Here is a 24,994-nt window from a genome sequence, read left to right on the forward strand (position 1 = left end):
TGTACCAACCAAAGATTAAAAATTGAAAACATTTTATTGCATAATTCATATTAGTAATTGTAGGATCCATTAATAACTATTTTTAAAATAAATCAGGAAGAAAAAAAGGGATAATTTTTAGAAACAGACTTGGGTGGCAATAATATTTGTGCCTATAAGAATGGCTCATAAGATGTAGAAGAAGAAAAGTAACACTGCAAATGCCAGATAAAAAAAAATTAATATATTTAATTATGGCTTTAATTTTTAAAAAATACTTAATTTAGGAATATTAAATTCCAAATTTAACGAATAATTACTTATTTAAAAAATTAAAAATGACTATTTAATTTAAATTTATTAATCGTCAAGGAATTATATTTGTATTCCATTCTTTTTAATTGAATAATTTATTATTCTTATTTGAATTTCAAATAGGTCCTAACATGGATGTAGAAAGGTTTATTTATAAAATAAATTTCACGATTTCTAGAGAGGAATAGATACTAATGATCCGTTGTTTATTTGATTACATAAGTTAAATTATAAAAATATTCTATAAATTTTAATTACGCGTAAATTTATTATATAAAACCATTATAAATGGGAATTTATTTTATTTTTGTTAAAATATATATATATTATTAAATATTTAATAAACTAAATAGTTTTTTTAAAAAAAAAATCATGATTATCTTTTCTTTAACAATAGAACTAATCATAATAAATAACGTACCAAAAAATGAAATATTTTTTCAAGAATTAGAAAAGTTCTAACATTTTTGATTAAGTATGTATTCCGTTCTCAGTAAAGGCATTTCTTTCAAATCCTTCAGAACTTCCTCTTCGGAAGAATTTCCTTCAGGCTCCTCGCTACTAAATCTTTTAAGACACTCAAGGTCGTCGATATCGATTTTGTGTGGTATAATAAAATTATCTTTGCGCGCCCCGCAACTTGTTTTGGTGACGATAGAATTATAACACAAAGTTTTTAAAGTGTTGGTTAAAGGGAGGGCGACTGTTTTATTATGATAGTTGTAAGAAGGGGAACCGTTACTAGTTTGAGGGTGAGATGCCAGGAACTGTAGAGGAGACCTATTTAAAGCATCGTGATGCAGTATATCTTTATCAAAGAATCTACTACTATAGTCGTGGCCTCCTCTGGGAGTAAAATTGCTTATGGCGTCATGGTTATTGCAAATTATTATATCATTGGTAGTAGTGATGGGTCGATTGGAAATCCTGGAATATGAATTACCATCTTCCTTCTTTAAAGCACATTGATCTACGATGGCTAAATGTTTGAATTCACAACTAGTAGATTTACCTATCGGTTTAAGCTTGACAGGTTTATTGCCCATTAGTCCGTGATAGGAATGGTCCATTTTGCAAGCTTCGAAAATATTACTTATATCGCCGGAATTTAGATTATTTTCGATCCTATTCATAAGGTTCGTGGTAGGCAGATAAGATGACGAATCGATATTTTTGGTATTCGAATGGAAATATTGACCGTCTCTTTTTAAACTCGAATATCTCGGGGGAGGCTGTGGTACTATTTTGTCGGTCTTGTAACATGTTTCAGCTTTGTCGAAATAATTTTTCTCGCGTATTTTATGATCAACTTCTGAAATGTTTCCCGAGTTGAGTTCGTGATCTTGTTTCATCAGAGAGTGAGATCTGATAAAATCAATGTTAAAAAAATAAGGAGAATGTTAGCTTTATATTATGTGAATAGAAATTACAATTATTAAAACTTATATAGAAGACTAATGCAAATTTTATAAGGCCTGCCTGGCCCATAATTTGAGACCTGAAACCCTAATGTTGTATTTAAACTCCCACAACAGCGGGGGTGTCTGTTACATCTTTAACATCAACAGATTAATAAAACATACATTTTATCTGATAAGTTATATGTATCTATTTCTTTTCAACTCACTTTTCGGTAGAATCGGAACAGAAGGCAGAATCTTTATCCAACGAAGTTTCAGAGGTACTCTTTCTACAAGAAATCATCGAACCTACACAAATTATGTTTACGTATATTATAATAAAATATCCAAAAATATTTGTATTTTCTGTATCAAATAAATTAAAGAGTAATTTACAAATATATTTTCAAATTATATATAAAACATTTCCAAATCATCTATAAATCATGTAAGATGTATTGCTTGCTGGAGATGTTCTTTACAAAATTCAGATGCTAGGCAGATCTTGCTAAATCTACGTTACGGTGCACAAAAAAATAAGTCATCGAACCAGTGCACTATAGCTAGGTTTCACTTTTACTTTACCCACTTATTTGTACATTTAATTTTTTATTTTATACTAAGGTATTATAATGATTATATTTGGTTTATTAATTTAATTGTTTTATTTTTATATATATATCTAAAGCAGGGTTGGCAAGTCGGTCAATTGACCGGAGGAGTATTTGACTTGTCAAATACGGTCAAATACTCTAAAAAATTTAAAGGAAAAATAAATTAAAAATATGTTTAAAAAAGGGAAAAAAGATGTAAATACATGTGATCACAATGTTTGCTTATTTTTCGGGTCCACAATATCAAGAGGAGAACTCACTAGTAGTGTAATTAATGAAGTATGTGATATAATTCAAGAATTAGCTATTTTACAAGGTAGTGATGACCAAAATATTTTAAGTGATATAATTAATTTCAGAAGCAAAAACAGCATGTTTAATATAGCAAAATATGTGGAAAGTAGTAATTTCCAGAAACAATCAATTCCGACCTCAAGTTAATAGATTAAACTTTGTCTACCCTGCCCATTAAGAGACTAACAATTCCTAGTTCTACTTTCTTTAAAAAGAAATAGGTCGATTTGGGTTAATATTCTTATGAAAATAGAAATCGATTTACGATCTAAGATATCAGGAAAATTGTTTAAAAAATATTAAAGAAAATAATAATATTGAATATGAATCAGAACAAGACTCTGATACAGATAGCTACACGTTAGTTATTGAATGAATTTAAAAAATTAATATTATAGATTCATTTTACTATTATATTCAAAATAAAGTTAATATTAACTTTAAAAAAATATATTTGAATTTGACCACATTTGACCGGTCAAATATCGGTCAATTGACCGAAACGTATTTGACCGGTCAAATGCACAACCCTGATCTAAAGTATCAATAGCAATCTAGATATTTTATCGGAAACTCTTCCCATAGTTAACTTTTATCCTTATATAAAGCTGTGATCATATGCGGCAAAGTTAGAATTTTACATGTACCTATCCCGTGAATTTTAGGCACTTTTTCACCATTTATTTAAAAAGTTTAATATAAAAATTATAAATTAAGGGCAGGTTATAAAAGTTAAGGGTAACTGCCTGATATTCACAGGGTTAGGTACTACACGCTGATTAGAATACCAATCTGGTAGTCAGTTCTTTCAAAATTAAAAAAAAAGTATGCGCACTATATATGATTTTAAATCTTTTTAAAGATTTGCTAAATCCTTTCCCTACAAGTTAATACACACATAAAAACACAAATACTCAGTTTGGTATATAAATAATTAATTCATGATTATTTACTCAGTGAATGTCTTTCGTTGTTGGTTCCGTCGTAGTTCCATTTCTCGATGCTGGAAGAGTAAACTGAATCCGTTTTCGATCTATCACTGTAAGTTGAGCTGTAGCGATTGATATCATTCATTACTTGACTCTTTTCCTCGTCATTATTGTCTACAAAGCAAAAATAAATAAAATATTAGTAATCAGAGCTCCGGGAAAGGCCTAAAAGTAAACAAAAAACTTACAAGTCAAATTATGTCCATTAAAGCCAGTTAAAAATTTTAATGATTTATTTGTAAATATATATATTTTTATTCGCTTTTCTCTTGAAACCATTTTAAAAAAATCAAAATTATAATTAAAATTTTAAAAACCTCAGCCAGAAAATTTAGAATCGTGGCAATACCTTAAAATGGACTGGTCTATGATGATTGACACCAATTTTTTATATTATTAGAATAATGGTCGGTACATATCTATCTGGTATTTATTATACAATTATTACAGATAATTATATTCAAATTGACATTTATGACAGCTATGAAAGTAACGTTCATACAAATAATTAATCCACCCTCCCTCCACAACAATTTATTTATAAAATTTATCTTTCAGTAAACAAACAAAAAAACCATTCCTTTTTCTTTAACAAAAGCGCTTAAATAAATATAATAAAAATTTCTTTTATTATTCATGAATCATCTATCCTATCTCCCTTTCGTATCTGCTTTTTCAAATCTATTACCACCATTTTTTTTATTATAATGGGTAATTTTTTTCATATGTATATTTTTATTTTATTGTTTGAAAAAAAAAATCTTAAATTTATTTATTTTTATAAAAATGATGAGTCCATTAACTTCGCGCTCCAGATAACCCTCCTATTATCTTATATTTAAAAAATATATAAATGGTTGACTGTAGTAAACCTTAGATAGTGCTAGGTTAGTGACCATGAAGACCTATATATAGTGACCAGTAAAGAGCGATAAAATCGAATGATCAATTGTCAATTATTTTTTTTTATATAATTATTTTTACTAAATGTATCTTTTTTATTTATAAATTATGTCAATTTTAAAATAAAGTCATTATTTTAATTTTTGGGTATAAATTAGTCAGAAATAAAATGGATGGAAAAAACAGCCATTCGTTTACTAAACTAGACATTTTATTAAACCACCTTTTTTACTAAATAACTTTCCTCAATATTACCTTGCATTCACAGTTAGCGCGAATTTGCGGCGAAGTATATAAAAATACTTCATATTTTAACTTCGCCGCAAATTCGCACTACTATTAATGAGGGATTAGACGATTAACCTAAGAAGTTGATTCCTCAGTCCAAGCTAGGAGCGACATCTGCCACTGAAAAATGGTCATATTTTTTCGGTTACATAAAATTTAATATTTAAAAAAAATGATTATTAAAATTTTTGGAAAGATTTTTGTTACTTATTTTTCTATTTAACAATTTTGATAAATATTATTCTAGAAGATTTAGCTATTGTCGATCTTAAGTGGTCAAGATAAAAAGGTCGTCATTTTGAAGGTTTTATTCAATTCTATTGTTTAATTTATTTTTTAAAGATCCTGTGGGAAAATAAAATAAAAAATATTTTAAACAATTAAAATGTAAAATGTGAGTGAGGATTAAAAAAATTTTTTTGTAAATATAATAGCAATAAGTAACTAAGAAAAAAACAACTTTACTCATGTTTTAAAATTTAAAAAAAGGGTAAATATTTCTATAACAAAAGTGTCTATTTAGGCAAAATTTTTGTTGTATCTTTTAAATGTTTCTTTGTTTAAAATAAATTTTTAAAATATATAAAAGGTGAAGAAAAATATGTTGGGTCAAACGTGTTGGTTGTTTTATAGGTTATGATTTTTTTTGTGGAAAATAAAATTTCAAAACAAATTTTTTTTTTCACTAGAAGTGTAGCCCGTAGTACCACATTATCACGGTTCTTTATTAAAGACAAAACGCAAAGGAAACTAGAGACCTAGAAAAAACAAATTTTTTCCTGAGCCCAACCCAAAAAAAATCATTTTCCAACCTGATGCGAATTAAATTTTTTCTAAAAATCACAATTTTCCGACCCTATTAAACCCACGGATGGGGACATTTTATGCAAACCGCTAAGGAATAATCTTTGAGTGGTTTCTGTCATATGTTTATTAGGTTAGGTATCAAAATAAACGTACCCATATTGTGTATATTGATCTTAATCGACTTTTTGTTAGATTTATTGCCCATTTCATAGTTGTAGTTGGTTGGTCCGTAACGATAAAAGTCAGCATTGCACCTATTGTATATGCTGTCAAAATTAGTAGCTCCTCTAGTCCTATTCTGTAGCAACTGTTCGTCTTCCATTGAAGAATTCCCGGAAGTCGATGAGGACGACATGATTGATAAAACCTTGTTTTGTCGGCACACGAATTCTGGGCCAATCAGTTGTTTCAACTCTTCTTGTTCTATATTACTATTATTGATGTGAATGGGTTTCGAGGTGAATGATTGATTGAATATTGGAATGGGTATATCGGTTATTCTGCTCTTAGCATCACTACTCGTGTCGTTCAAATTGAAGCTATTTTTAGGGCTTGTGGATATGATGCGGTTTATAGTTTTTGGTGGTTGCTGCGGAGAGGTTTGTTTGTAATAATCGTCTATATCGAATTTCAGGTCAGTATCTAAATTTATCAACCCGAAATTTTCGAAAGCCCTTTGCTTCATAATCAAACTATAACGCTTTTGTACTTCCGGGTTGAGCTCGAATTCGTCGTCATCGGCTTTGAGTTCTTGTTGGAGCTTCTTCCCAAAATCATTCCGTATTTTATCGGGGACCGAATAGGTATTTGAGCGTGTTTCCCCGACATTATTATATGTGTCATCTGCACTATTCATAAGTTTTTCGGTTGGTATCTGGCCACCACCACTGGCATATACAAGCCTTCGCGAACTGTCGTGAAATTTAATGTGAACAGGAGGAGACAATTTGTTTGAGTAATAAGGCGAGGTAACAGAGTTTATGTTAACGTAATTAGAATTATTAACAACAACGACTCTAGAAGAACTATTATCAAACGCTTTTGAGTGATTAGCGGCAGAACTATTGGTAGAATCTGACGATAAAGAGCACATCTGGGAGAGGAGTTTGTTGCCACCTTCTATTTCGTTGCCTCTGCACAAGGAAACGGCAGCGGAATTAGTTAAGTTGGCGTGTTTCAAAGGGTGGGAGGAAAGTTTGGAATAAAGGTAAGAATAATTTTTATGCAGGGCGGCTTCTTTCATGTGATCCTTAATGGGAAGCGTCATGTTAAGTGAAGAGTTAGTTTTATCGACGCCCCTCAAAGGTGACGATGGTATGTTGACCTCGGACATAAAACTTTGATTCAATTTTTGGTTGGGAGATGATTGGTCAAATTTATCGCGACAAGATTGATCTTGGATCAGCGAGTTATGGCTAGAGACACTGGAAGAAGAATTTTGATGGATTAAATGATGACCATTAATTTGAGGCGATTTGATAGGAAATTTGAATTTTCTAAAACTCTATAATAAAGAAATCAAAATTTTTTTTTAAAAAATTGCATATAAATAAATAAATTTTTTACCCTATTATGATTGATGGATCTCTTGAGATCAATTTCATCATTTTTATTGATACGATTCCAGCTTTCGTATCGAATCTTATTTGTGTTAGGCGATTGCGACGTTAAAGCGTTAGCGGCACTAGCATTGCAACTTTTTTTATCGTTTCCCAACAAAGAGGACATCAGGCCAAATTTCATGGCTCTACTCTTGATCTCAGGAAGAAGGAATTTAACGCAATTACGATTTCTACCAAGTTTATCGGTATTTTCGATAGTGATTGGTGGACGCGACGGGCAAGTATTCTAAGGAAGATAAAAATACAACAATTAGTAGCTATCAATCAATTATTGAACCTTTTTTTATACAATTAAATCTTATTGAAAACCATTTATTCCCGGGAAAAATTAGATCATAACCTTGCTGATATGTTGTATTATAAAATAACATAAATTTTATATAATAAAATTACCGAATATTTGGATGTAATCTCGTTCCTAACAGAATAGATTCTATTCAATTTACATTTATCCTGAGTCAGGGGGAACTGGCATGAGGTCTTGTTAGGATTATATGAATTTGCGGGTAACGGTTGTCTCCTTATAACAGCGTAATAAGGATTTTCGAAATCTTGATGATGGTACTTGGAATATTTGGGATCACTTACGTTGGAATATATTCCACTATCCTCATATTCGTTATTATCATTATTGACCAAGCTTTGATAGTTGTCAACTCCGCGTCTTAAATAATTCGAACAATTGGTGTAAAGCGATTCTTTGTATCCTACAAACAAGATATCGAAAAATATGCAAAAATTAAATTTATTATTAATTTATCTTTCAAATTCAAAAGTTATCAAAAAAATTTAAACAATATTTAATTTGTTATTATATTTTAAAATCAAACAACAAAAACATTAAACATGATTTATTATATATAAGCAATGTAAAACGCGAAATTTTATTTTGAAAGTGGTATTGGGGAAAAAAATGATTGATTAAATCTTTACTTCATTCATCATTCATTCACCCAATTTAGATTCTGGATCTGGGATAGATAAAATAAACACTTGAATATGTTTTCCATTAAATTTTTGATTTTGACAAAATGTTATATTAAATGCACACGATGATTTTAATAGATATGGGAGGGGGGAGGATGGATCAATTTAATCTAGCTTAAATTTCAAAATAGAAATTATTTTAGTATTAATTATTATATTTTAAGAAAAATTAAACAATTATAAATATTATTTTTTTGATAAAATCAGCATGAACTTATAATGATATAATAAACATTTATAAAACACAATAGAGAGAAAGAGATAGTATACATATTATCATTAATAAGCCTCTATATATAATCGTAGTAGAATGTAAAGTCATTAATATTAATTAATTTTAAAAAAATAATGATAAAAAAAATAAAATAATTATAACCTATAAATAATTGATGATTAGCTTTTGATAATAATTTTTAAGGATTCGACCATTTATAATTATATAACCGATATTGAATTTTTCAAAAGAGAAAAAATATATTATTTAATAAAAATATCATTTTGAATTGAACTTTCAAACCAAAAATGTTCCAAAATAAATAAATAAAATACCAATTAATGGTAAAGTGAAATATGATTATGCGTGGTTTCTGCATAAAATAAATTCTACAATTTATGTACATGTCTAATTTGAACATTAGCTTCTACTCTTATAGAAGTTATATTATCGGATTGGGCCTAATTTTTTGTCCGCAAGGCCAGATGGGAATTGATTTAAAATATTGAAATTAATTAAATTTTTTTCCAATGTAGTTTTACATTTTTTACAATGACGAACATAATCGAATTTTTAATCATTCTACAAATAAATAAAATATTGGTGCCCTGTTTTTCTTGTAAACTTTATTTCAAAATTTAAGCCCGATTCAACCTTCTTTTTTTTTTAAAATAGACACCTTAGCGGATTTCTACTTTTTGTCATATCGAGAATAGGATATTTAATTTTTTGCTCCTTTAATAAATGCAGAAACAGAAAGCATCATGCCCGGCCCGAGTTATATTATTAAAAATTTTAGCTTCATGATAAATTCAAAATACGATTCCCTAATTTTTGAAATTTATTTTAGAAAAAAAAATATAAGCTTTTTTAATCAGTTGGAAAATCATCTAATAATCTAGGGTTTAATAAATTAATTTATTGCTTCATATTTTTCTGATTTCCTTTTAAGATGATTTACATATAATACAGGCATAAAATTTAAGCAAGCTTCAAAGGAAAAAGAAAATTTATATCTATGGAGTAAGCTAAAAAAATTTTTAGACCCAATAAAATAGTACAAATAAATAAGAAAAAAACCTATTTTTAAAGAATGGTGATCTCATCATTATACTTGAATTTGGGTACACAACATAGGATTTATATGCGAATTTGTAATAATATAAATTTAAAGAGAATATTGTATTTGTAATTATGACTAAATAAATTATTTTATTTAAAAAAAATCATCCTTTTTAATTAAATAATTTTACATTTCATTACATTTGTTTTAGTGTTTCTTATTCTTTCTTTTTAATTTAATTTTTATATATTAAAAAATATTAATACAATAATATATTAAATTAAATAAAAAACATGTAAAAAAATAATAATAATTTTATTTCTTTGTTTATTTTATAATTTTTAATTTGTATTTTGTACAATTAGTCTAGTGTAGAGTATAGTAAAAAAAAAATAATAAATATAATTAAAATAAAAATATAAGCAAATGGTGACCACAACATATCGACCTCTACAAAATGACCGTGTTTGTTTGGGTTGTATTCTAGTGGACTATTCTTTTGTATAGTCACCCTTCAACTATGAAATAAATTTGAAAGATTGTATATATTATTATAGTTTAAAAAAAAAATTTTATAATTTTTTTATTGTGTTTTTATTCGATAATAAATGTAAATGTACTCATATTAAATAGCGTGGGTTTCAATTTAAATTATTTAGCATAATATATTATAAATATAATTTGACTTGTCCACGACAAACAAAACAAAAAAGAAATAAAATGTTTTACAAATTAATTATATTTATTAAATTTCATTGTTTTAATTTTTTTTTTTTATAAAAAAGAGAAGTTTAAATTACGTATTTACAGCACCCTCCCCCCCCCCTCCGTTTTTCTAGATTTTTTTTAAATATACCCGATCCGAGCCTAAAAAATTCTATTTAAAAAATACCCGCGTCGGGCGGTATGTTTTGAAGCTAAATATTTTAACATAATTATCTATAAATATTAAAAATAAGTAAAAAATATTTTAAAAAAATTCGGGTCGGGACTTGCATATGTTACCTCAGTAGGTTGGTAGTGTTAATTAGTTGACATCTTCCTCGATTATGAGTAAAAACTTTAGTGACTAGTAGTCGTCTGAGCCGACTAAATTTAGTCGATTAACAACACTAGTCTCTGGTATAAATAAATTATTAAAATTAATTTATTCGCATTTTATATAATATTTTAGCTACTCCTATTACTAGATTTAACTCTAGAATCAGGAAAAATTTAATTTAAAAGAAAGAAAAACTTAAAAGCACATCGACAAGTTGATTCATTAGCATGACCAAAAGGAGAGTGAAATTTGTCTATTTTTATAAATATCATTTTTCTAAAAATGAATACAATATATGCAATTTAAACCATATATAAAAAAAATAATCAAAGCTATTAATTTTTTTAAATAATGACTAATAAATTTTTGAGAAAATGAAAATAAGATTTTGTTTTTTCTCTAAAAATATCTTTAATATTTGCATTTGTCGTATTCCTATAATAAAAGCATTATTCGATTTGATTGGTCGAATATTCGATTCGAAAGTTAAAATTTTTAAAATATTTTAAGAATTAATCTTTGAATTTTATTTATTTTTTTAAATTTATATTTTCATCTTGAGATCTATTGTTCATGAAAATTATAAAGGTTTACTTATAAATAAACATATTTGGAATTTTAGATAAAATATGATCAAAAATCTTTCTTCTTTGAAAAAATCTTCAAAGACTTTTGTTCAAAAGATTTATATTATAAACTCTGGAAAAATTAGATTCTTAAAATTTAAAAAGTGATTTATAGATATAGAGATAAAGTTTAAAAAAAATAAAGTATTTCTTAAGGAACATGTTAAATACTTACAAATAATTTTAAATATTTGTGAATAATTTTTAATATTTACGAATAATGTCGAATATATACGATAAATTTAGAATAATATGAAAAAATCATATTATGCGAATAATTTATAATTCTATCGAATAATGTTATTCGTATTCTATTCGAATAATTTTGTTTTATGTATACCCAAAGGTCTTCAAAATGCAGGGATTCACTGATCCTGTACAAAAGAACCGGGGCAAATGTACCCCATTATCTAAAAAAATAAATAAATAAACGTTTAAGGGGGGAACATTATTGCCTCTTTTCGCCCATTCCGCTTCAAAAAAGGAACCTAAAAATGTTAAATAAATCATAAGTTATCCAGGACTTTGCAGCGGGAGGGGGGGGGCACTATTAGATGGGGTTTCCCCAATAAATTTTATTGGAGATCTTTAGGTCCACTTATTATAGGCCTTTGGCTATATTAGATATTTATAAAAATCATTTTAACTCATTTTTATAATCTAAATTTCTAAAAATTTTGAATTATAAGTATTTTGAAAAGTTATTAACTTTGACTAATTTTTCTTACAGTCCTTATAGTGATGATATATAATATTCATTTTTTGGGAAATAAGGAGGGGTGGGGGTGTATGGTGGAAACTTTCAATAGATTAAGATGTTATTTACAAGAACAGGCAAATACGAATATTCAAGAGATGAATATTATTGTCCACTATAATTGTTATCTATTAAAATATTTGAATGGAACCTCGACAAGATGACTACTCAGCGGTTACATTATCATTTTGACAAAAAGGAATAATATTTTCGTTTAAAATTAGAAATTATAGTGGTCAAGATATGAAGGTGTTTATCTTTAGAGATTTTTATTGTAGCAAACATCAATTACATAATAATAGCTAGACTGACGAAATGTGTATTAATCTGGTGGCACACCATTTTGGTTTTTATTTACCCACTATAGGCTATTTACATTAAAATTTTATATCTTTTTATATCAGTTTCATTTATAAATTAAAAAAATTGTAGGGGCAAAATGGTATTCAGCTACACATCAAAATGTACTTTAATGAATGAATGAATCTTCAGACTAAGTAATTATACATGTTATTCAAACATACAGTTGTCCTCTTGACCAAAGCTGATTACTTTTCTTAAGCTATAATTTATTAAGATTTAAATGTCCAAGTTATTTTTTCATTAAGAATTATATATTAAAATACATAATCGCTTACAAAAATTAAATCTGCTTTTTTTGAAATTGGACGCGGGCTTTTAAAAAATTTAAAACTATTATAAAAAGGTAAAACGGAGAGGAAAATTCTTTATAAACATTACCTCCATATTCCATCCCCCTATAATTGCAGTTATTTGTTAATTATATTCTTTGAAGAATATATTAAATTTAAATGAATAATCGGACCTAAATGCCTCTCACTGTAATACCCCAATTTCGACAAAATAACATAGTAATAATACCTATTAAATTGTCTCGTAATAATTTTAATTTAACTTTTATAATGTACCTTTTTATCAGTGATATTTTTGAAACAAAGTTTTTTGGTCCTGCAAAACAAATGACGATATAGATATTAAATCTGATATGAATATGATTTATGAAAGAATATCTGTCCAAAATCCAAATTTATGTGTATGCCTCCCAATTGTCAAAATGTATAATTCTATTAAAATTTTAAAAATGTCATGTCAGTAAAAGGCACAAATGAATGGTTCAAATTTATATATTTTTTAAAATAATTTATGTTTTTTTGACACATTTATAACTTAAAAAAAATATTGTAATATTTATAAATTCATATTAATTTTGACAGTTTTTATATTATTTTTTTTTTCATAAACTTTATTTTTATTATTAGCCTCTGAGGTAATTCCTTCCTCATGTATTATTTTTAAAATATTTTCTTAAGGTTCTCATTTCTTATATTATATGTTTATAGTAAAAGGGTTATTATCATTCATATATAATAAATATTATATTACTATAATAAATTCCTTAATCTCCAACCACTCACCCCATACGATGACCCAACCTTAGCCCTCAATACCTGAGAAAAAAAACTGTCCATCATCTTATATTATACCAACCTCCCATTACACAATAAAAGACTGGGATTCTCCACTTTTTACCCGCAACCTGGGATTGATTCTCCCATCAGAACAACTTATAATGTTTATCGCACTCCGCCTAGGCTGTAACACAGTGACACAATTTAATTACGTTGACTGGTAATAATCGACAATATACATCAGCAATCAGGAATAAGGTTAAATTACAAGCTTTATAGGTTTACTCAATGATAATTTAAAAAGACCAGATGGTAAACACTGGCCTAACGGTCTTCTTTTAGTGCGGGACCACACTCGAATTAATTTCTCAGCTAAATCAAATAATTCAATTTTGGCATAGCTCATGCCAAACCTTTTAAAAAACACCGACCGTGAAAACGCAATTTTAATGCCCATAATTACCAACACCTTGGGAATCTTTGGGGACAAGACTTCTTCTTTTTAGTTAACCCCACACCTCTTAAAAAAATATGTTTCACATTTAGTCACCTCATATTTTAAAAAAAAAAATTTTTTTTATATATGTTAGCGACCAATGTGTTCTTTCAAAAATTTCTCATACTTGGAATACCTACCCTATGAATTTCAGACAATTTTGCCATAAACATTTTTAACTTAATATAATTTACATTAGTTTTTATATATTTTAAAATATAAATTATAAGTGACTCAAAGATTAAGGGCAAAATGGTGTACAATTCATAAGATATGTATTTTATAATATGCTGAAATATATTTCCGGTTAAATCAGATTTTTAAATTTAAAAAACGCGCTCAAAAAATGATTTAAAGTCGTCAACATATATAAATATCTATTATTCTTATAGTTATATTCTTATATAATTACAATGTTATTTCTAATATACATATAAAGTGTCTGTTATTTACTATTCCGAGATTAATATGTATACATTAGTGATCTGCATCGGGCCTCATTTTTCCAATTTTTTCATTTGTCCAGAAAATTGAGACTCGAAATAAAAATTATTTGTTCAACCCACTCGGCCCGAATATATTTAAATATAGAAATTAATTTTTTTTTCAATATAGTTTTAAATTTTTATTTTTTATAAATGAACATAATCGAGTATTTGATAAAAATTTAAAAATATAATCCATTTTATTTCAAAATTTAAACCCTAACCGGAACCGATTTTTTTTGAAATAGGCTCAGCCTATTTTTACAGATCTAGCACATTACATCTCTTTTAAAATCTGAGATCCAACAGTTATATACAAAAAAAAATTATAGAAAGTAAAATTAAACGAGTCTAAAAATTTTTTATAATAGCAAATGTAAAATATTTTAGATAATGTTGCTAAATAGGCTCGATTTTTTAAAACGATTAACCCAATATTTTAGCAAAAAATATAATGTGATTGGAGATTTTGCCTATAGATGGAAGAAAGGTTTGGACTATTAATGCAAAATCATTATATTGAAGCCTATTTAGAAACGGTTAACTCAGTATTTTATCCAGAAAAATATTATGAAAGGCTGAAGATTTTGTTCATAGATGGCACAAAGGTTTGGTCATCTATTAGCCAAATCTTGAGGCTTAGATAATAATTTTCTAGCTAAAATATTATTAGCAGGCTTTAAAAATCGGCATGGAGTGATTTTGCATTAATAGTTAGGACATCTATTAACAAAATCTCGAGGATTATGTTGGTTAAAATCTTAAATTAAAATCAATTGCAAAATTATATAAAAAATTTTATATAAATCGTATATAAGTATTTACGTTGCGTGGTTTCATAAATATTTATATTTTAGTTATGAATCATATTTTATGTTGACCTATATCAATTTATTTATTTTATTTTTGTCCGCCGACCAAACTGTCTCATGATTCATGAACATTAAAATAAAATAGAGAAAAAATTTTTCTCCCCATTAACTCAACTCAATTCCATTGACGATATGAAACACATCACTATACATTTTTTAAATGGTTTTTTTAATATATAAAATTTAAAAAGGTAATTTGACAATTCAATTATTAGGCACTTTTATAAACAATAAATTATAAAAAATAAAATAATAAATGATTTTTCTAACTTTTCATTATACTTAACCTTTTTATTATGTAAAAATAGTATATTATAATATTAATAAATAATTTACATTTTTAATATTATAACTTATGAAATGGTTTGTTTGTAATGAATCTTGTAAAAAGTTTATGCACAATAATAAGTGTTTCTTTTTTTCTCACCTTTACACACCTACACAGAATTTAAATTATACAAAATTACTGTTATGGTTCTTCTTATTAATTTTAAAACAATAGTATATTTTATTTTGATCACAATTTTAAATTTCTCACCTATTTATATTTGACAAATTTTTTTTAAAAAAACCATTTCATTTTCATAAATAGACTAATATAAAACAAACCTTTTTTTATGTTTTTACATGAATTTTCAAAAATGACTTTTTAAAAAGAAAAATATTTGGTAGATAAAATCATTTATAAAAACGGCTAACTCAACAATATTATAGCTAGAAAATTATTGCCCATGGCCTCGAGATTTTGGTATGCAAACAAACCTTTGTGCCATCCATGAAAAAAAATCTTCAGTTTACGTAATATTTTTCTAGCTAAAATATTGAGTTAGCCATTTTTAAAAAACTGCAAATCAACCAGTTTGACAACACTGCACCAAAGCTTGAAAAATAAAACTATTTTGAAGATATATTTTGTCAAAATTTTTAACAAAAAATCTTTTGAAGATCATAAAATTCAAGATTATTTTTTAAAGAAAAATTTCCATTTTTTATACATAAAAATAATAAAAGATTTCCTTACAAAAATAAATTAAGAATTTTGAGGTAAAATTTGATCAAAAATCCTATACAACTTCCAAAAAAAATCTTCAGAGATCAAATTTCTTTAAAGATATAAAAATCATAAAAGATTTACTTTCAAAAAAATTAGGAATTTTAAAGTAAAATTTGATCAAAAATCCTATAGATGGCACAATGCACATCTATTAGCGAAATCTTGAAACTTAAGCAATATTTTTCTGTTAAAAATATTGAGTCCCGTTTTTAAAAATCGAACCGTTTAACAACTAGTTACTTTACGCAAAAAATAATATTTAGTTATCATAAATATGAATTACGTTTTTTATCTAGATTATTGAGCATACTATAATGATAGATATAAAATTATAGATTACTAAAAAACTGAATTTACCTTTGGTATTAACATTTGAGAGAGTAGAATTTGAACGATTCAAAGGTCTTTTCGTGATATTGTTTTGCTGGCGGGAATATACATTTTCATTATTTCTGAATCTATCCTCGTTAGATAAATTATTTTTCAAAATTCCTAATTGTTCATAATTCAATGATTGAACATGATTAATGGTTTGGTAAGTATTTGAGCACAGTGGATTTGAACAGTTATTCTTCAGAAGCAATATCATATTAATTTGTATGTTAGTTAATTGTGTTTTTATTTTCAAAAAATTTAAGTTTTCATAATAAATTGAATTTTTTATAATTAATTAGATTTAAAAATAAATTTAAGATTTTTATATCTATATATATAGTTAATTTTTTTTATTCTTTTTTTTCTATAATTACATTGTTTTTTTTACATATTTTATTTGCAGAACGTTGACAAAAAAAGGAAAGAAGAAGAAATAATTTTAAAAAAAACTACTTATTCATTTAAAATACATATTGACAAAAATTAAAATAAAGTTTTTATTGATAACGAATTATAATAATTGTTATATCATATTTTGTTAGTGTGGCAGATGGCGTGTGTCACAGGCAGACCCCATAATTTGAAATAATTAATGTGCATAATTTTTTTTAAAAAACATAATTTTATATGTAAATATCAAAAAAATTCTCTTCGACTTCGACCAATATTATACAAATAATAAAAGATGTAGACTTTTGCTATTTGTCGCTTATTTACCTAAACTGCACTTGTTCTTTTTTGGATAAGAAGGAGCAGACATATGTAAAAAAAAATGATTACAAAATTTGAATAACTTTATAAAAAAAAACCCAACAATTTTTAGTCTTTAAATTTTTTTTATTAAACAATAAAATTTATTAATGTAAAACTTTAAACTATTAAAAAAGTCGCATTCAATAAATTATCAGGTGTATGTAAAAGTATAAGTTTACCTTAGAAAATTTTTTATTAAGCGAGAACAGGTGTGTGTGTCCCTGTAAAAAAATTATTAAAAAGTTTAAAACGCAAGTTTTTTTTTCCTTTCTTAAAATTAATCGATTATATATTTTATATTTTTTGATCGATCTATTATTTATGATAAGGAAAAAATTATGTATAATTTTTAAAAAAAAACTATATAATATAATTATATTCCCGCTAGATGGGGTATGAAAATTAAAAGGCATAACTAAGGAAAGGGGGGCTTAATATTATCCTTATCGGAATTATTAAGTTTTGGTAAGTATCATTAAATGTTATCCCTCTGCCCCTCCCTACATTCTCGAAAAATGAATGGTCAATTTTTTTTTAAATGTTGACTAAAGAAAAGCCCTGAAATTCGGCTCAAAACCCCCTGATCGGACTGGGTCCTTATTTATTTTTTTAAAGAACCGGACTAAGGCCTAATAAAATTAATATGGGAAAGTCCCTCAAAACGTAGATTACGCCCCCCCCCCCTCTTTTTTATTTCCAAAGTCCGTAACCTCAATTTAATCACTGGCCTGTTTAACATCATAGAAATTGAATTATCTTAAGAAAGAAAGGAACAACTAAAAAGAAATCCAGGCTTGTTAGAGGCTTATGCCAAATTTGATTTATGATAGCCTGGATGGTAGTGTTGTTAAACGGCTCGATTTGAGTCTATTTTTAAAAACGGCTAACTCCCTATTTAATTCGGAAAAAGATTCCCTAAGCATCATGATTTTGCAAATAGATGTCTAAACCCTTTCTGCCATCTATGAACAAACCCTTTAGGCTTGCACAATATTTTTCCGGATTAAATATTGAGTTAGCCATTTTATAGAAATCTGCTCAAATCGAGCCGATTAATATATAATAATGAGAGTTATTTTTATGACAGGGTTTAAATAAAAACATTTTGAAAGATAATAAGTTACGGTCAAAATTAAAAGGTTTGAGCGATATGGGTTATGGATTAATTTATATTTTAAAAATAAATTTAATAAAATCTATTCCTGCTATAATGTGTGGCGAAAGCCTGATTTAGGACATTGACATTTGATAAGGATTTAAACTTCCTTTTTTTTTGGTTTCAAATAAAATTAAATTTTGATAAAAATTATAACATTATTTTCTATATATAAAGTATTGGTGTAGATAGTAATATCACCAATTTTTGATAAATTAAATATTAAAAAAAAATTAGTTTAAAAATTTTGTCGCGCAAGTCTAATCCCTATTTTTATTCTATCAAAATCCTTCCGGCAAGATTATCAGAACCCTTTCAGTTTATTTTTTCTTTTACTATCAAATTTTGAATATATTTTTTTTATCTTCAATCAAAACTATCAATGAAGTCGAAAACTAAAAGGCCCACATTGGGATAAATAATCCATCCCGTCGCTTATTTATTTTTTTTTAAACATTTAGAGACATTTGTAAAAATTAAGATATCTTAATCTATATAAATTATAATTTTAAAAATCTTTTTTTCCAAGACCTTAAAATTCACCACATTTTCATATTACTATTATGTAAAATGATTTTTTTTAAAAAAGGGATGTTTTTTTTGCCATATTGTTGTCAATATCTATGTTCAAAAAAAAATAATTAATAATATTAAATAAACTGTGTTTATAGTATTACTAGTGTAGTAGTATAATGTATAGTAAGTATAAACTGAAAGTGATAAATCATTATGTAAATAATTTAGATAGAAAACGAAATCGAATGCATATATAATATATGTATAAATTATACTCTCAAGAGTCAAGCTTTCTGACATGAAATACTTCATCATGACAAAAAAAAATGAATTATTAAAAGACATTCATTATATTAATTTCTAATTTTAATAACCTGAACATATTTTTTTATTTTTTAAAGTAATAATCTTTATCATTTTTAAAAAATAGACATACTATTGCCAAACGTCCAAGCCACGACCATTTCTTTAATTTTTAATCTAACAGTAATAATCTGATTTGTTGTTAAACATTTCCATAATATAACAACTTTCTTAAACTCGCTACAATTAAATACCCCGACAAAAGGACACTGGACAAAAATAGCCAAATTTTAGAAGAAAAAAAATTAAATTCTTGCTTTTAATTATATTTTTTGAAAATTGAGGTATTTTTGTACAGGGTACTTTTGTTCGGGGTCTTTTTGCCCAGAATTTTTATGTGAATGAAAAATAACATAGAAAAAATAATTTATTATTTACGGTATTTTAAAAATTAAAAATCAATTCGGCGGCCCTTAAAAAAATACACCTCCTCTCCCCTCACAGTTTACTTCAGGCTTTCAAACAAAAAAATCATAATTTGGTAAAATATTATTTATAATTTTGTAATAAATGACTTGAATTAGGCAATATTTAGCATAAATTATGTATTAATTATCAGAGACCTGCAGAGGTTAAAGTCATAAGTCCGGTGGCGATTTTTAAAATGATATCATTTTTTGGCCCATCCCGGGTCAGATGTGCAGGAGTTTCATATTTGTACTTTGTTTAAAAAAAATTTCAATACTCTAAAAAGAAATTTTTTGATGGTTCCTATAAATAGTCTCATTTTGGGGGCCGATGCCTCCATTCTAAAATGGTTGACCATCTAAAAATGTACATGTTGATTATCAGGGCAGATCTTAAATATCCGAACTCATTTCAAAGATCTAATCGGGAATAAAAATGTATCACAATCTCATTTTTAGAAGCCTGGATTCTTACAATTAAGTCCTCCAGATGTGTCTGGCCGGTTTACTCAATACTGTTAATTTATAACATTACCATTCACCTCTCGATGTTAATTAAAATGTAACCGCCATCGAAGTAGTAAGGGAACCTTATAGAACTTTCACCGAATTTTATCATCATTAAATATAATAGTCTCCTATAAACCTTCTTACAGTTGTTAAATTTATTTTAGTTGTATTGTAAAAATGTATTTATGCAGTACAAAAATGTCCCAGACAAAGATCAAAATAAATTCTGACAGAATCAAAAATAAACTAATCATGCCTGACAATTTTTTTTTCTTGAATACTCTTATCCGATTAACGAAATTAATAGATTTGGCAAGATGATACATCAATTTATTTATTTGAAGATTGGATATAACCCTACTTGATTATTTAATCTTACCACTTTTCTAATAATTTTAAACAATTTGCTAAATTGGGGTAATTTAGTTTGGTGTTTTTTGGTCCAAAAAAAGAATGTATTATAATATAAATTGTAATCCTTTTATTTTTACCTGAGAATATATTGCAACAGATTTCTATCATCATAAATCTATTTTGAATTTTGAATGTATAATATATAATTTATTTTTTTTGCGTGCAGAGTTATATAGTAATAAAATTGAAAAGAAATTGCTAAAATGAATATGATTAAAATATTAACATTTGATTAAATTTAAAAACAAAAACTACTGAAGGATGATCCTATAGATTTTGAATCGAAGAATTATGTATAAAAATTATGTTTATAATATGTATGCGATATTGCATGCTTAGGTAATTTTTAATTTAGTATTCAAATATTCTTTTTTTTCTCCTTCTTTCTAATATACAGTTGTGGTTAAGCAAGTTCTGTCTAAACATAAATTTTAAATTAACTTATTCTTATAATAATATATTAAATTTACAATACCCCTCCTTTGTAAAAATGTGGTATATATTATATTATGTGTGTAGTATATTACATAAATCCAACTATATCGGTTATGCATTGTATTATATATAATTATGTAGTAGAAGATATTACTTTTAACATTTGGTTATTTTCAATCATTCACACCCCCCCCCCCCCATACATATCAAATCATTATTATTCATAATTAAAGAAAATACTTCTTCTTTTTTCTGTTAAAATTAAAAATATAATTTTATTAAAAGTGTGAATCTAAATATAATCATTATTTTAAATAAAACTGAACTCAATTTTGAAATTTTCACAAAGAACTTAAGAATTTGATCAAAATTTGGGATTAAAATTCGCTTTTTTTATCTAAAATTCTTCTGTCATTCATTTTAAGAATACTTAGAGAAGTTATTTTCTATCACGTGGACTATTTTTTCGGGAAACCGATACAGACACTGAGGTCCCTCTGATGACTTATAAATAAAGGTTAAATTGAAAAATGGATATTTAAGTAGAGCAAACAGCTAGACAGCCAAGCTGGCCAGGTATATATTCCATTTATGATGCCATGGCGACTCTAATGTTGACTAAGAGGGTTTTCCCCTTCCCACCTGAGTTAAATATAAATATCGCAACCCTTCCCTTACTGTTAAGAGAGGTCTATTCTTCTTCAAAATGGCGTCTCCCCGGCCTTTGTCGGTTCCAGATGATGGTATACAATTACTTTTTTAACTATATACTGCGTACTACATTTCATTATGTCGGTGTCGATATTCTTATTGCTAGAATTTTTAAATTTGGGTAATAAAATTTATTTAATGCCATTTTTTTTTATAGTTAATAGCAAGGATCTAAACAGTAACGAATTTCGGTTCAGATTCAGATAAAAATACCGGTTCGGTTCATAAAAAATAATAATATCAGTTGGGTTTAAATCTATAAAATCCGGTTCAAATTTTTTCATGTATACATTGTAAAGAAATGAAACATTTTATTATTCTCAAAAAAATAATATTGTGCCAGTATACAATTAAAATATTTTCAAGCTATTCTGTCAAATTATATTTATAAGGAGGAAGATACATTTTATGGCTGGAGAACACTTCTGTATGCTTACCCTGCATTCACAATTAGTTCAAGGCGAAGTATACAAAATATTATATAAATAAAATAATTTTTGTATACTTCGCCGTGAATTCGCGTTAATTTATGTAGGGTTACTTCGATATCTATCACTAGTGTTGTTAAACGGCTCGATTTTTAAATACGGCTAACTCAATATTTTATCCAGAAAATATTACACAAGCCTGAGGATTTTGCTCATGGATGGCACAAAGGTAAAATCTCGAGACTCAGACAATATTTTCCTGTGTAAAATATTGAGTTCTTCGTTTTTCAAAATCAGCTCAACCCGAACCGTTTAACAACTCTAGCTAGCACCATCAAATAGCAATATAATTTAAAAATAATTACTGATGCTTATTCAGTCATTATTGATCATCTTTGAAAGAGTTAAACAATCAGAAGGTTCATACCGGTTCACAGGCATTTTTAGGGGTTCGGTTCAGGTATGAGAGACAAATTCTTAACAGTTCAGGTTCGTTTAGGTTTGGTAGATAATAAAGGTTAATACTTGTTTAACGGTTCGGTTAAAATCAATGGTAAAAAAAATATTTCTAAAATCCTCAAAATATCAAGCATTTTATATACAATATTTAGATGTGAAGAAACCTTGTCTATATGATGACAAGTTTGTAAAAAATTATCAGGTATAATGATAAAGAAATTTATTCGAGAGGAGGAACATAATACATTATCACAAACATGATAAATCTACTAATTTTAAAGGGGCATATTTCCAATGAAATAAAATTGGAAATTTTTTTCAAAATATGCCAATTTGAATATTAAACACAAAGTATACCCAATAAAGAGAACATCCTTATAAAAGATAGATATCTGGTTAATGTGAATAGTCCACAGTATGTGAAGAACATAATAAATAAAAATTAGCAAAGAAATAATGTCTGATTTAAATCATTGCCAGAAAAAATCTAGATACAAAAAAAAATCGGATATAAACATAACAACATTCTTTTAAAAATAAAGGAGAATGTGTGATTCGATAATTGGCAAACTTTAAAATTATATCTTCAACTCCTGTTGTTTAATATTACAGTGAAATTTCCTTTAATTTTGTGGAATTGTGGAGAAGAATATAATTAAATAAGTTGTATAAAGGAAAATGGACCATTTGTATAAGCCACAAGTGTGGATATTTAAATAGAATAAGGAAAGAAATATTTGGTGAAAGAGAAAAGGCGTGATTTATCCGCCATATACAAACTCCTTATATAAAAATTTTTAAATGCAATTACAATTTTATTCCCCAGTTTTACCACCATTAAATGGCCAATTTATGTGTTTGGAGGTTACGTTTTGTTCAAAACAATATATTAGATATTTTAAATAGCCAAACAAACATAGGGGTCAAGAATCAAGATAATAATAAGTGGTATAGTTATTAAGAAAGTGTTAGAGATATTTTAATTTCGTTTTTAATTTATTGATAATATATATATAATATTAGAAATCTAATCAAAATATGTGACATTTAAAATTTTTGAAAGGTCCCAACCGAAAAAACCTGACAAAAACCCGATTGCAAAGACCAGATCGAAAACAAATTTTTAAATCAGGGCGGTCCCGGTTAGTTGGGTGTTCGATCTTTTCGGACCAGGCTGCTGCATTATTCAGAGAGCCCCCTAGACTAAAGGTTCCAATTGTCGCGTGTTGTAATTTCTGCTTGAAGGGTAATGGTATATAATAAATTCATAAAAAATCATGTGTTCTTAGCCCATAGGAACACCTCAACTATGGCAACCATTTATTAGGTTCAAGATTAAGTTTGGGGAAAAAAAGGTGGTCAATTTTTTTTTGCTGAAACAAATTTAATGCATCCATATTAGTATTTATTTTATTTCAAATGGGGAGAGAGGGGAGGAGATTATGCATCTAATAACAAATCATTACAAAATTTGGCATCCACTTCATGATCCCAGGACTTGTCTGATCCCATAAAAAGATAAATATGAGCCAATAATTTTAAAGTAGTTTGGCAAATTATTTATATTATATAAATAAAAATATTAAAAATCCATACCAATGAGTTTTAACCTTATACATATAGTAATAATGTTAAAATTCACCATTATTTTTATTCAACCATATCGGTGTTTGAGAGATAACTAAGATTCAAAAATGTTAAGCCAGATTTTTGGTCAAGTTTGGCCTCTAGCCTGATACCGGTGTGTTCCCAATTCCTATCCTTACAATACATTATTTTTAAATATAAACTATTATAAAACATATCGATTTTGGTAAGTTTTAACACATAAATCAAATCCTTTTGGTATTAGGTATGTAAAAAAATAATTTAATTATTAAATTAAAAATTAAAACAACAATTCGTCGGCTGGGTATTATAGGGTTCTAGTCCACATTTCACGCAAAATACATATTTAAATCAATCCTTTCAGTACTATTTTCTTCCATGTCACTAATAAAAATATTAATTTTGGCAAAATATACTAGATCAAAAAAAAATTAATTTAATTATTGAAAAAAAATTATAAAGTATTAAAACCTAGATCAAGCCGATTTAACTAGCCTTAGGATTTAGCTAATCAAAACTTTCTATATTAGGGGTCGTAGGGAAATATTATTTGGGCAAAAATATTAATTTATCAGATTTCTAAAAATCGGCTAAAACAAAAGTTTAACAGCGCAACCCATCT

The 24,994-nt window shown here is 26.7% G+C and overlaps 1 protein-coding gene across 1 annotated transcript; it reads right to left on the minus strand.

Annotated features, from left to right (window-relative positions):
• Positions 1-512: 512 nt before the first annotated feature.
• LOC135931767 (protein PF3D7_1417600-like) lies at positions 513-24,537 on the minus strand. The gene is made up of 9 exons (XM_065469064.1): positions 24,424-24,537; positions 23,856-24,002; positions 16,595-16,808; positions 7,605-7,918; positions 7,156-7,437; positions 5,743-7,093; positions 3,556-3,705; positions 1,922-2,003; positions 513-1,659 (listed from the first exon to the last, which is right to left on the minus strand). The coding sequence occupies exons 1-9, from the start codon at positions 24,535-24,537 to the stop codon at positions 753-755; spliced, it is 3,561 nt and encodes a 1,186-aa protein (XP_065325136.1). The 3' UTR covers positions 513-752.
• Between the last annotated feature and the right edge of the window lie 457 nt (positions 24,538-24,994).

The sequence above is a fragment of the Gordionus sp. m RMFG-2023 genome, chromosome 1 (assembly GCF_954871325.1).
Source record: "Gordionus sp. m RMFG-2023 chromosome 1, tfGorSpeb1-WG-v2, whole genome shotgun sequence".
NCBI lineage: Eukaryota > Metazoa > Nematomorpha > Gordioida > Chordodea > Parachordodidae > Gordionus > Gordionus sp. m RMFG-2023.

Bases quoted from the DNA above. Each gene is read 5' to 3' on its own strand.
- LOC135931767 (XM_065469064.1), bottom strand. From the start codon at position 24,537: ATGTATTGTAAGGATAGGAATTGGGAACACACCGGTATCAGGCTAGAG. The intron at 7,094-7,155 runs GTAAAAAATTTA...TCTTTATTATAG, and splicing joins GATCCATCAATCATAATAGG to AGTTTTAGAAAATTCAAATT. The intron at 3,706-5,742 runs GTACGTTTATTT...TTTGCTTTGTAG, and splicing joins GATCAATATACACAATATGG to ACAATAATGACGAGGAAAAG.